The 12,086-nt window shown below is 48.5% G+C and overlaps 2 protein-coding genes across 5 annotated transcripts in view; one reads left to right on the top strand and one right to left on the bottom strand.

The window, feature by feature from the left end:
- The window catches only part of Larp1 (La ribonucleoprotein 1, translational regulator), an 84,338-nt gene extending 79,555 nt beyond the window's left edge, over nucleotides 1–4,783 (top strand). For all 3 annotated transcript variants that reach the window (XM_027938771.2, XM_027938770.2, XM_071612032.1), the window contains exon 19: nucleotides 1,034–4,783. In XM_027938771.2, the coding sequence (XP_027794572.2) occupies nucleotides 1,034–1,243 (210 nt within the window). In that variant the 3' untranslated portion in view covers nucleotides 1,244–4,783. The remainder of the gene's footprint in view (nucleotides 1–1,033) is intronic.
- A 1,070-nt stretch (nucleotides 4,784–5,853) lies between these two features.
- The window catches only part of Faxdc2 (fatty acid hydroxylase domain containing 2), a 31,132-nt gene continuing 24,899 nt past the window's right edge, over nucleotides 5,854–12,086 (bottom strand). Inside the window, exons 6-9 of one of the 2 annotated variants that reach the window (XM_027938613.2) lie at nucleotides 10,135–10,340; nucleotides 9,554–9,659; nucleotides 8,968–9,134; nucleotides 5,854–8,114 (exon numbers count right to left, since the gene is read on the bottom strand). In XM_027938613.2, the coding sequence (XP_027794414.1) occupies nucleotides 7,958–8,114; nucleotides 8,968–9,134; nucleotides 9,554–9,659; nucleotides 10,135–10,340 (636 nt within the window). In that variant the 3' untranslated portion in view covers nucleotides 5,854–7,957. Of the gene's footprint in view, nucleotides 8,115–8,967; nucleotides 9,411–9,553; nucleotides 9,660–10,134; nucleotides 10,341–12,086 lie in introns of those variants that run through there. The other variant, XM_027938615.2, reaches the window with a different exon arrangement.

Below are 12,086 nucleotides of genomic sequence, written 5' to 3'. Positions count from 1 at the left end.
TTAGTCACATCAAACCTTTTAGCAAAAAGTCAGGTAATAAGTAAATGGTAATAATAGCCCTCACATTTATTATTTTAAAACTGCCACTGAGCCGGGCACAGTGGTGCATGTGAATTCAAAGCCAGCCTTAGCAATGGTGAGGTACTAAGCAACTCAGTGAGACCCTGTCTCTAAATAAAATACAAAATAGGGATGTGTTCTATCCCTAGCACAAAAAAGCAAATAAATAAATAAAACTGCCACTGAGTGGTTATTCTCAAGTACTATGCTAGATGATTCTTGTTGACCTCATTGGACACTTTAGTGGTGAAGTAGGAAGGGCTTATTATTATCACATACCCACAGATGGGTACACTGAGGATTGTGACTATCCAGGGGTATAGAAAAATATTTCCCAAGCCTCCTAATATATTCTATCCTTGGGGGGAGGGGTGTACAATTGCAGCGAGTCCTTATATAATTGATTGGTAAACCTCGTAGGTGGAACAGAGGTTTAATTTTGGTACCCGAGAGGGAAGATAATGTTCTTAAGGTCACAGGATCTTTGTTGTGGTGATTTATAATCTTGACATTTCATTCAGTGGCCCGTGGAGGTGCCTGGAGGGGAGTGAGGTGTCCTCCAGAAGCATCTAGGCCTTCTGAGCTGAGGCATATAGTATACTGCATGCCACATTCCATACATCATCCTTCAGCAGATCCCAAGCAATATGGATGTGGATGAAAGTCTGGTCTTTGGGAGAGATGGACCTAGATTTTGTGTTTTCCATTTAAACAGCTATGGGATCCTGGGTAAATTACTTTCCTGTGTCTCATTTTCCACACATGTAAAATGAGATCATCAAAGAAAGATGAGAGCGCCACAGGAGAATATGCATTAAATAGCATAGTCTATGTCATAGAGAAATGCTTAATATCTGGTATTCATTTTTAAGGTCAAATCCATTGTCTACATTTGGAGGTAGATCTCTAGGCAGCCCTGGTAAGAAGTGGATAGTAATTCCCTAATTACCTGTGACTTTCTGCTGTGTTGCAGCCCCCCATGGGTGAGGAAGGCAACCACAAGCGACACCCAGTGGTAGCAGGAGGTGGCAGCGGTGAGGGCAGGAAGCGGTGCCCCTCCCAGTCTTCCAGCAGGCCTGCCACCGTGATCAACCAACCCCCTACACCACCTACTGGCCAGCCCATCCGGGAAGATGCCAAATGGACAAGCCAGCACTCGGATACACAGACTTTGGGAAAGTGAAAAGCCCTTTAGCCCTGGGGTTTAGAGTGGGGAAGGGGTGGGGTGGTCGAGGGTCCATGGGGGTGCCCAGTCCCAGGAGAGGGGACAAAGAAGGGACTGGCCTGGAATTAATAGAGCAGGCCTCTGTGCTGAGTAGCAGTGTGTACACCATTTGGGCTATTAGAGGTACCCTGGGCAGAGCCTCCACGTAACTCCCTTCTCCTCTCTCCATGACTCTTCCATCCCAGCTTCTTCTAAGGGGGGAGGGAAAGGGGGGAGATTTTTTTTATATATATATACATATATATATATATATATCAAGTTTTAAATTATTGATAGTTTGTCTGGATTACCAAAATCACTCTTCAGCCCTGCCCTTGGCTGATATGCCGCAACCCTGGTCCCCACCCACAGCCTCTTCTTGCTCCCCCCCAAGCCAACTATGCAGCCCACCAGAAGGCCCTGTGGGCCCTGTTGCCCAGCACTGTCCTGTGGAAGGCTCTAACAGCGCCTGGGCCCCAGGAGCACTAGCCCCTGACTATGTGGGGTTTGCCATCACCGTGTTCTCTCCCTGCTGTCCCTACCATGCCCTTCTGCCATCTTCTGGGAGAAGGAAACCAAAGGATCTAAAAGTGGGGGTTGGGGGAGGTTTCAGCCTCTCCCACTCCCCTTTCCCCACACCCCTTACTCCCCAGCCCAGAGAGACGCTGCTCATACCAGAAAAGACTATTGAAAGATGATTTATTTTATTTTTCTCTGACCTTTCCATCCTTGGAAAAACGAAAAAAAAAAGAAAAAATAGACCATAAAAAAAAGAAAAAGAAAAAAAATCAGAAAACCCCCACCTAATCCATAGAAAGTGATGTCTTTCCCCTCTCCTTGGAATTTTTTTTGTTTGTTTTGTTTTGTTCTTGGAAATAATATTTTTTTAAAAGTTGCCTTATTGTGGAGCGGGAATCTGAAATAATACCCAAATGCCTGTTTTCCTCGGTGGAGTCGACCTGAAGAGCTCCCACCTTCTCTGGATGTGCCTGGGCTTGGACTGGCTGGATCTTTCTCTGGACTGAGTTGCATGTACAGTGCCTCCCGCCTGGAGGCAAGAGAGTTGGGGGCGGCTGTCAGAGCCGTGCCCAAAATATCCCTGCTGTTGCATCGTTGAAGCTGACGTCCTGTGTCTGTACACTGCTGCCACTTTCGTGTCCTTGCTCTGCTTGCTGTTGCCTCACGCCAGGCCCCGTCCTGCCGTGACACCCTTCATCCTACCCTTGGAATCCCAAGGCCAAGTTTGCTTCAAACTGTTGGAAAACAGAGTTGGCCTGGATCTGGAACACACTTGTCCTCAGCCCGAGCGTCTTCCCCATGCCAGAGGGGAAAGGGGAACACCTGGTAGCTGAGGCTTGGATATGTTTCTCACATTGTCCTGAAAGATCACCGAGACCTCAAGGAAGCTTTATGTCTCGTGAAAGGTGGAGAAAGGTGCCGTTCTTTTCCGAGGGTCTGGTGGGGTCTCCCCATCTTGCATCCCCCCCCCTCTGCAAGCCATCTCTGCCCACCCTCTCTCTGATCAACCCCAACTGGGAACGAGACCCCGCCTGGGAACGAGGGATGAGGAGGAATTGGGGGCTGGGGGGAATCCTGCCAGTTGGTGAAGCCCTGTGGCAGGAAGGTATATGTGGACATAGAGTATACCTAACTTCTCTTCTCCAGCCACTGACTGCTTGAGTTGGGCTGTGAATGACAATGGAATGGCTGGAGTCTACTGTCGTCAGAAGCTAGGGAGGGTGACCGACTGACCCGCACAGACTGGGATGTGTGTCAAGTACGGGCATGACTGCATGTTCACCCCCAATGGGAACTGGGCAACACGGAGAAGTTTGCAGTCTTGTTGCTCAATTACTGAAACTTCTTTGGCCCTCCTTTTCAACAGGTTTCTCTGTTGGCACAAAGGTTGGGAATAGGAGACAGTATCCCAGGCTGACAGGGGCTCACTTGCCCTCTGTCTTTGGGTACCTCATTGCTTTTAGTTTGTGTGCCCCCTCACCTCTGTCATCCCAGTGCTTAGTATGTGGGAAGCCCATCTCACTTCCTGTGACCCAGTCGTCTTGAACCAAGGATGAATGTCTGGTCTCTGCTATGACAATGGGATCTGAGGCCTCTCCCTAACCAGTCTGGTGTGCCTGCCCCACATTGTCCCAGACACTGGACTCCTGGACCTCCTTCTCCCTCCCTTTCCCCCTTTTTTTCCTTTGGGTCATTCAGCCCTGTATTGTATCCAGCACCGCAAAAACCTCAGTGTTTGACCCTTGCTGGGTTTGGGGACACAAGGAAGCCTTGGAGGTGGGAAAAGGCTGCTCTCGTCTAGTTACTCCCAGGCCAGGGGCTGCCATCCTCTCCCTGATCCTCTCAGATATCCCTGAAGGAGGAAGCACCTTTGGGGTGAGTAAGTGAGAACTTCATCTCAACATAGGCTGAGGAGGGGTGAGGGGCTATTTTCTTTTCTTTTCTTTTTCTTTTTTTTTTTTTTTGTAACATGTTAGGAGTTAATGTTGCAAAGAGTAGTTTACATCTTCACTTTCTGAAGACACTTGAATTTAGGACCGATGTATCTGTGACAAGTATGAGTGGCAGGGGCCATCAGGACTAGCCACTTCACATCCACCACCTTCCCATGGGAATCTTAAGACCTGAGACACAAAGCAACAGCCTTCCCCAACCCCCTGTTTATTCTCTGCCCTTCTAAGGTTGGTCCATGCCAGAATGACCTGTAGGTGTCAAACAGAAGGTCTGTGTGTGCCTAAGCCCTGATGAGGGACAGGTTTTTCTTGTGCCCTCTCCAGAACCTGAGACACATGCACTATCAGTAGAGAAGGCTACCCAGTCCTGCCTCAGCCTGGACCCCTAGGGCTCAGAACGACAGCAAGAGGCACTGAGCCCCCATGTCAAAGTTAAATGTTTTTGTTTCATTGTAGCTCTTCCCCCCCCCCCCCCCTTTTCTAATGATTGATTTACAAAAGAAAGTAAGCTGCTCAGGAGGCTCTGGAAGTGGGGTGGAGGAAGCGAGAAGACTAGCCTTTGGGAGAGCTAGGGGTGTTTTGCCAAAAGCCTGGGTAGAGTGGTCTGGATCATCTGGCACCCTCCCAAATGGGAACCTCAAAGTACCTCTTGTGTGGAAGGGTTCCTGGATTCTCCCCAGCCCCACCCTCTCCTTCAGCCATGTTGATGGCAGAGGCAGAGAACATAAGAACTTACAGCCCAATTCTCACTGGAGAGGAAAACTTGTCATCTGGCTTTGCGAAGAAGGTTCCACCTTACGCTCGTAGTACATTATCTTTACCATGTGCTAGGATATCACATTTAAAAGGACAAAAAAAAAAAAAAAATGTAAAATACTTGAATGAGCTTGTATTATAACATTAATATTATTGAGAGTATCTGCTTTCCAGGCTGAAGTGATTCATTCATTATTCTAGTCCTGCTTTAGTCCTTTGTAATTTGTGGTAATTATGCTTTTCTTTTTAATACAAAAAAAATGTATAAAAATAAAAATTTGAAAAGGCAAAATACTGGCTTGTCTCCCATATGGGGTGCTGCTATTGGGTGTGAGATAGAGCCCAGATAGGGTTCCCCAGAGCCAGAGGAAACTTGCGCTGCATCTGAGTGGCACCTGCAAGGGCATTATCAGTGGACTTTGGGGGAGTCTGCTGAAGGCAGGGCCTCCATTGGGCTGCCAGTGCATCGAGGTGGCTTCCTCAATGGTCTTTAGAGCCTTTTTTTTTTTTTTTATACCAGCTTTAAATCCATGTCTTAAGTGAGAGTTGGGGGACATAGACTGCCAGATGTGAGTGGGAGCGTACTTGATGGCACTTGGGCTCCATCCGCTGCCTGGGCCTGGTCTTGTAATCAAAGATAGCCAAGAAGAAAAAGTTAGTGTCCCTTGTAGAGTGTTGGCACAGCTCCTCCCTGAAGAGACTCTTGTGAGTGAAGAAGTAACGGTTCAGTAATCATACCTTGTGGAACCTGTGTCGTACAGGGATCCCTGAGACGGGGATGGAACAGTGAGCCCCACTCTACAGAGAAAAAAGTGAGTCATAGCCTCACGTGGTCATCTGACCATTTTCTGTCTCCCATACATGGTGCAGTCCCTAGCAAATGGTCTTCTAGAGTTGATTTTTCCCCCCACTAGTCTTTGATGGGCACTTAACTTCAGTACCACCCAGGACCTCTACTGGCCAAAGGAAGCTTAGAAGTGGCCAGGGTTCTGTGGATTGGTACTTTGGGAACAGGGAGATGTATTAGTTCATCCTCACTTCCACACATTCCTGTCAGGAATGGTCATCAAAGAGGCTACTGATTGGGGCTGGGGATGTGGCTCAAGCGGTAGCGCGCTCGCCTGGCATGCGTGCGGCCCGGGTTCGATCCTCAGCACCACATACAAACAAAGATGTTGTGTCTGCCGAAAGCTAAAAAATAAATATCAAAAATTCTCTCTCTCTCCCTATCTCTCTCTCTCACCTCTCTGTTTTAAAAAAAAAAAAAAAAAGGCTACTGATTGCACTGTCTTAGCTCCCAAATGTCATGATCATGAGCATTAGAACAAGTCTTATAGGAGGAAAAAAAAAAAAAACAAAGTATCAGGAATAAATGGAAGCAGGTTTATTTTAAATGCTTTTTCTTCACATTTTCTGCTGGGACTTTAAGGCTTTTTTCTTTTTTCCCCCAGTCTTATTTACCAACTTCAGGGCCATTCTATTTGAGAAAAGGATAAGTGTAGGTGCCAAACAATGGCAGCCAGGACAATAACAGCCTCTTGTCCCTCTATGCCTTTTGTACAGCACCTTGAAATCTAAAGCAATTCTCATATAGTCTCCCCATCCCCCATCCTCTCAAGTGTACTAAGGGACTTGTTTCCAGATGCTTGGTTGTAGGTGAGTGCAGGCCAGCAGCTGGGAGAACTTAACAGTTGGATACACTAGACAGGACTGGGCCCCTCAAGGCCAGAGAGGGCAGGGGGGCTTGGAAGGCCAGGGAAGGTGCTGCCTGCTGAGTGTTGACTTGGCCTACTGGGCAAGTCCTCTGCGGTCCTGGTGCTCAGGCGGAAGTAGTTTGGGGTAGTCTTGCTTGGAGGCTTGGCCCTGTGTGATCTTCCTTGTCTCCAAAGAGATGGGGGCTCACTGTTGCAAAGAGACTGGCCCCTCCTGCCTCAGCTCCCAGGTAGCTGGGTCTACAGGTCTGTACCAGCTATGTTAAGGTTTTTGTAAAACCACAATAGGTTATTTTCCATATATATATATACACTTTTTCCTGCTACTAAGGATTGAACCCAGAGGTACCTTTACCACTGAGCTCTGTCCCCAGCCCTTGTACTTTTTTGAGGCAGGGTCATGCTAAGTTGTCCAGGCTGGCTTTGAACTGGTGATCCTCCTGCCTTGGTCACATGATTACAGCTGTGTGCACCATCTCACCTGGTCACAGTAGGTGGTTTTCTTGGCCCAAAAGAACTGAAAGTCAGTAATAGGCACAAGTACACATACAAGAATTTAGTAAATGAACTAGATGTGGTGGCACTTGCCTCTATAATCTCAGTGACTCTAGGTTGATAGTAAGAGTCTCACCAGGTCAAGGTCAGTCTGGGCAATATTTTCTATTTTCAAAATAGAAAAATAAAAGGGGCTGGGGATGTAGCTTAGTGGTAGAGCACCCCTGGGTTCAATCCCCAGTAGGGTGGGGGTAAATGATAATAGTAGTAATGGTGGCCTTTCAAAGAGTAGTCTGAATTTTTGGGAGCTACAAGGTTCAAGAGCATGTTGCTCCTAAGGGGAGGTAAGGGAGGTGATTGTTTCAAACCCAGATAGCCCTGTGGCTTTGTTTCAGATAAAAAGGGTCCTGGTTAGATTTCATTTGAAAAATGTATCTGCTAAAACCCAGTCAAATAATCCCTGTTAAGAAAACTGGTTAACCATTTCAGAGAAAAAGAGTTTTGCCCTTTGGCCATTTTTTTCTGGACTCCTCAGGTATCCCCAAAGGGTTGTGACCCTGATCCTTCTGGGTGTAGCCTGTGCTTCCTTGTTATCAGTTGATCAGGGAGGAGCACCTGTGGGTGTTTATGTGTAGTGAGGCAGAGTTGAAATGGGACCTGTGTGTGTGTGTGATGGGAGTGGGTGGAATGGGGACTGGCACATGGCATGTGAAAATCAGACCTGTAACTATTTGCCAGGGACAACTGGCCCTGGCCTGACTAAGGTATGGAAAAGCCCAAAAGGGTAGGAAGAAGCAAAGTGATAGATCTGATTCCCCCACTCCTTGACACCAGAAAGAGCTCTCCCTGGGGCCCAAATTGCCTTAGTCCTACTTCCCTCTCCATCATTCTCTGCATCTTACCTAGGCCACAAGACAGTGGGAAGGGGATGACCTTCCTCCATCCCACAGCAGAGGACCAGAGGGCCTGGCCAGAGCCCTCTTAAAGTGGTTTCCTCCTCTGACTGGCCTCCAGTCTGAGGAACCTTTTTTCCCCTTTTCCTTAAGCTAACTCCTGGTCCCATGAAGGGACAAGGACAGAAGTTTGGGGGAAGCCCTGGCCCTATCCTTGGCCCTGCTTTTCTAGGAAGCCAGCCTCTCCTCTGCCCTAATGGTGCCATCATTAGAGTGTGTGGCTGAAGGAGGCAAGTTGTTAGGTGCAATCATGAGGCCTTGGTGTCTTGGAATCCCACTCTTGGGATAGGACTGGCAAGGGCCCTTTCACTCCATCTTCTTTGGGGAGTCGGGGATGCTCTCCGAGAGTGGGGTGAAGCCCAGCAGCAGGATGTGCCTCTCATAGGCCTTGGTCTGCTTAAACATGGTGTCGGTCCCATGGAGGTGGTCCAGCACCCCCAATACGCCATAGCATTGGTTGAACCTAGAGGAGAGGAGGGTACTGCAGTGCTGGATGGAGGACCATTTGTGGATCTCTCTGTCCTTCATGCTGGCCTCCTATCCACACCTATCACCACCATCCTGACCACATCCATCAGAACAACCTGGAGAGATCCTATGAGCATATATAAGGGGCCACTCCAGACCTACAAAATCTGGAGCTGCATCCCCATCTCCCTGCCCCCCTTTTTTGAGATAGGATTTTGGTAAGTTGCTGAGGCTGGCCTTGAACTTGCAGTTCTCCTGCCTCCCCCTCCAGAATCACTGGGATGACAGGCATGTGCCACCACACCCAGCTTGGAGTCTTCCCTTGGAAACCTCACCATGTGATTCTGATGCGCATGTGCTTAAGAACCTGACAGGACTGTGCTTGCTCAGATATGGTCCAGGGGCCACCTGCTTCAGAACCTCTTGCCACATGTTAAAATGCAGGTTTCTAGGCTGTGCTCCTGCAAATATTTTGATTTGAGATACGGAGTGGAACCCAAGAGCCCACATTTTAAACAAACATTTCATGTGACTCTAGGAAGTACAGAGACCACACTTGAAAAAATCCTGGGGGCTTTCAGAAAACACAACTTCCCTGGAAATGCGTGCAAGATTTTCCTGCACACACACATTTTTCTGAAGACTGTCCATAACTACATTAGAGACTCAAAAGGTTAAATTCCCAGCGACAGAAGAGCCCAATGTCAGAAAGAAGGAAAAGGTCAAGATGGTCATTTTCCCGCCTCCAAACCTCTCTCCCCACTAGCACCCACACAGTGTGCTGAGAGGCTTGAAGAGTGTGGGTGGTGGTTGTTGGTCAAGGACCCCTGTGGGGAGGAGGGCCTTACTTGAGATGGTGGTAGTCATGGAATTCAGGCGAAGGCAGGAAGGGTAGGTGGTAGCCACAGTGGGAGATGGTGGTGATGATGAGGGCCAAGGAAAACCACACCGTGATGGAGGACAAATGGGAGCCCATCACAAAGGGGCCTGCGATCACTGGCAGCATGTTGGAGGCCTGGAAGAGGAAGGATGATTGGATGCAGGCCTAGGAGAGGGAGGGGACCCAGGTGGGTGTCCACTTTGCCCCAAGGTGGTACCAGGAGAAGACTTGCTTGACTCAGATCTGGAGAAGATGGAAGTATCAGGACCTTGTTTTGTTGGAGACATTCACCTTTGTACCTTGGAACATGTTATTAATTATTTGAGTCCCAGCTTCCTCATCAGCAAAATCAGGATTACAGTGGTTGTTGGGCGAATTAAGGGATTCAGCTTGTGAGGCTCCTAATATAGTCTGGCACAAGGCAGGTTGACAATAAATGGCAACTAATTAATTGGAAGAAGAAAGGCCTTATGTGGCCTGATTCTCTGCAGGAGCCCTTAGGGAAGATGGTTGGGACCACCACTCTTCTCTGGAGATCCCGGGGCTGTACTCACCACATGCTCTATAGGGTGGGCATAGAGAGAGGTCACCCCAATGGGGGCTGTCCACTCGTGATGTTTCTTGTGAATTCTCTTGTAGAATGTTGGGTGGTGAAGGAGCCTGGGAAAATAATTAGTACTTAATAATCTGCCAATTCTCCTTTCTCCTTTCTCCCTCCCTACCATCAGAAGTCAATGGTAGGGACTAGGGGTGACATCTGTGGAGTCAAGTGGAAAACACTGATTGCACTCCTCTAGGTCTGACCCCACTCCTGAGGCTGTGTGCTCAGGGAATGGGTTACTTGGTCTCTCTCACATTCGAATTAGCTGTGAAATAAGGGTGCTGCCCAGAAAGGATTCAATAAGGCAATGAATGGGAGACCGCCCACCCCCCATACAAATGGAAAAGCTCTTTCTTGGCTGGACATTCCTCAGTCGCTTGAAGCCGTCAGTTATGGGAAAAATACTTGTCTCCCTGCCACCCACTAGCGGGAGACTTGAGATCAGAGGGTGTTGGTCCCACACTAACAGAAGCTTCAGTGCAGAGCCACAGGTAGGATGGGGGTGAGCTGTGCTCAGGCAGAGCCCCTGCTCACCGGTGTGAATAGTAGAACAAGACTTCCTCAATCAGGGTGAAGATGGTCAGCTCCAGAAGGAACAAGTGGAAGGTAGGCAGCTCTCGGCCGCAGGGGTCTCCCCGCCACTTGAGGAGGGGAAAGAAGAAGACTGCCATAGGGAGAGTGATCACGAACTGGTTGAAAAGAACTGTGCGCACAGCCTGGCGGAGTTTCATGGGGTCTACCTGTTGAGGGAAGGAAGTGTGAGAAGTAGGTCTTTCCCGTCTGGAAAAGTGGCTCCACTGTGACCTGCTCACAGGAGCCTGTAACTCAGAGATAAATTTGGGGTGATGTCTGGGCATAGCTGGAATCTCCTGCCTGACCCCCAGCCCTGGGACTGGGGACATCGCAGCAGGAAGGCCCTGGCTGTCGGGTGGATGAGTAACACCACTCCCTTGGAGACTGCGCCACGCAGTGTTCAGGCTGCCCAAGACTGCTTCTCCCTTCCTGGTTCTGCAGATAACACCACTGTCCTCTCCATCTCAGGCCAAGCATCATGTCTTCCTGGCAGGCATCCTGAGGAGCCACCATATTTGGAGAAGGTGCCAAATCCCCTGAGTGGGAGAACCTTGTTAGTGAAGAATGCAGAGACCCGAGTTATCTGCCTCCTGTGTGTCCAGCCTCACTGAACTGGGCCCAGGACAGACAGGAAAAACAAGGCAGGGTTGCTCTTCTAGCCTCTTGACTACCTCCTGGTGGTGGTGATGGGCTGTCAGGAGGGAGGCCTGCCCAAGCGTTTTCACCTGGGCCCACTGTGCACAGCTCACACCCCCCTTTGACCTCAAAATTCACTCATGTTTTATTTCTGTCCCATAATGAGGCCAGACCTGGCCAGCCTCATTTGAGATCACATGTAAGATGAGGCCATGAATGTCTTCTGGAAATCTTGACCAAGAAGAAGGTGCCAATCTTGTCTGTTTGTCCATCCATGCATTCAACTGGTACTTAGTGTTTACTATGTAGTGTTCTAGGTGATGAAAATCATTAAACAACAAAATTCCTGGCTTAATGGATTTATATTCTGGTAGGGAAGACAGGCTTTGCAAATATCAAAATATATATTGGGTGATAAGTGTTTTAGTGACAAGGAAGTTTAAAGGAGAGAAGGACAGCAGCAGGACCCCCAGGTCAGGGGCGAGGCACCTGTTCACCCTGAATAGACCCGGCAGGGTAGCCTCACTGACATGGTAAGATGTAGACACACAAAAGAAGAGAAGGGACCCGGCCAAACAGACACGTAGGGAAAACGCCTTCAAGCGAAGGCCAGGCTGGTAAGAAGGTCTAGGACAGCCATATTCCTGGCCTGTGTGGCTGGAGAAGAGCAAGGAGGCCGCAGGGTATTTGAGCCTGGAATTCAAGAGAGAGTTCTATAGGAGCCTCAGTGTACAGGTGGTGTTTAAGGTCATAACACTGAAGAGATAAGGAGGGAATGAAGATAAAGAGGAAAAGAGGATCCAGGCCAGAGCCCTGGGGCAGTCAACTTTAAGAGGTTGGGGAGAAGAGAAGGAACCAGAAGGCGTGACTCTGAAGGAGATAAGGGGAGCGCCTGAGAGTGGGGTGTCCTTGAAGCCAAGGACAAGGGAATGCACAACTGTGGTGATGCATTTGGGGACTTAATGACACAAGCCTGAGCCTGGATCATTGGTGACCTTGCAGAAAGGACTTCTGGTGGAACCCTGTTTGGGGGAGACCACCCATTGGAAGAATGTTTCTAGAGAGGCTGAGCTTTTGTGATTATTCCTAGGAGACGTAGGCTGAAGGACTTAGGGATGAAGTCTTACAATGTCCTGAGCTTACCTTCAAACATTTAGGTAAAATATTACACATGCGTATATATTTATACATAAAGCAGAAACTGTAAAATGTTTACAATTGATGAATCTGAATGTATGTAAATGAGTGATTATTGTAAGAACCTTTCAACATTTTTG

This window comes from Marmota flaviventris, chromosome 5, assembly GCF_047511675.1.
Source record: "Marmota flaviventris isolate mMarFla1 chromosome 5, mMarFla1.hap1, whole genome shotgun sequence".
In the NCBI taxonomy this organism is placed as follows: domain Eukaryota; kingdom Metazoa; phylum Chordata; class Mammalia; order Rodentia; family Sciuridae; genus Marmota; species Marmota flaviventris.
The sequence above is the reverse complement of the archived record's forward strand: the minus strand, read 5'-3'. Positions and strand labels throughout refer to the sequence as shown.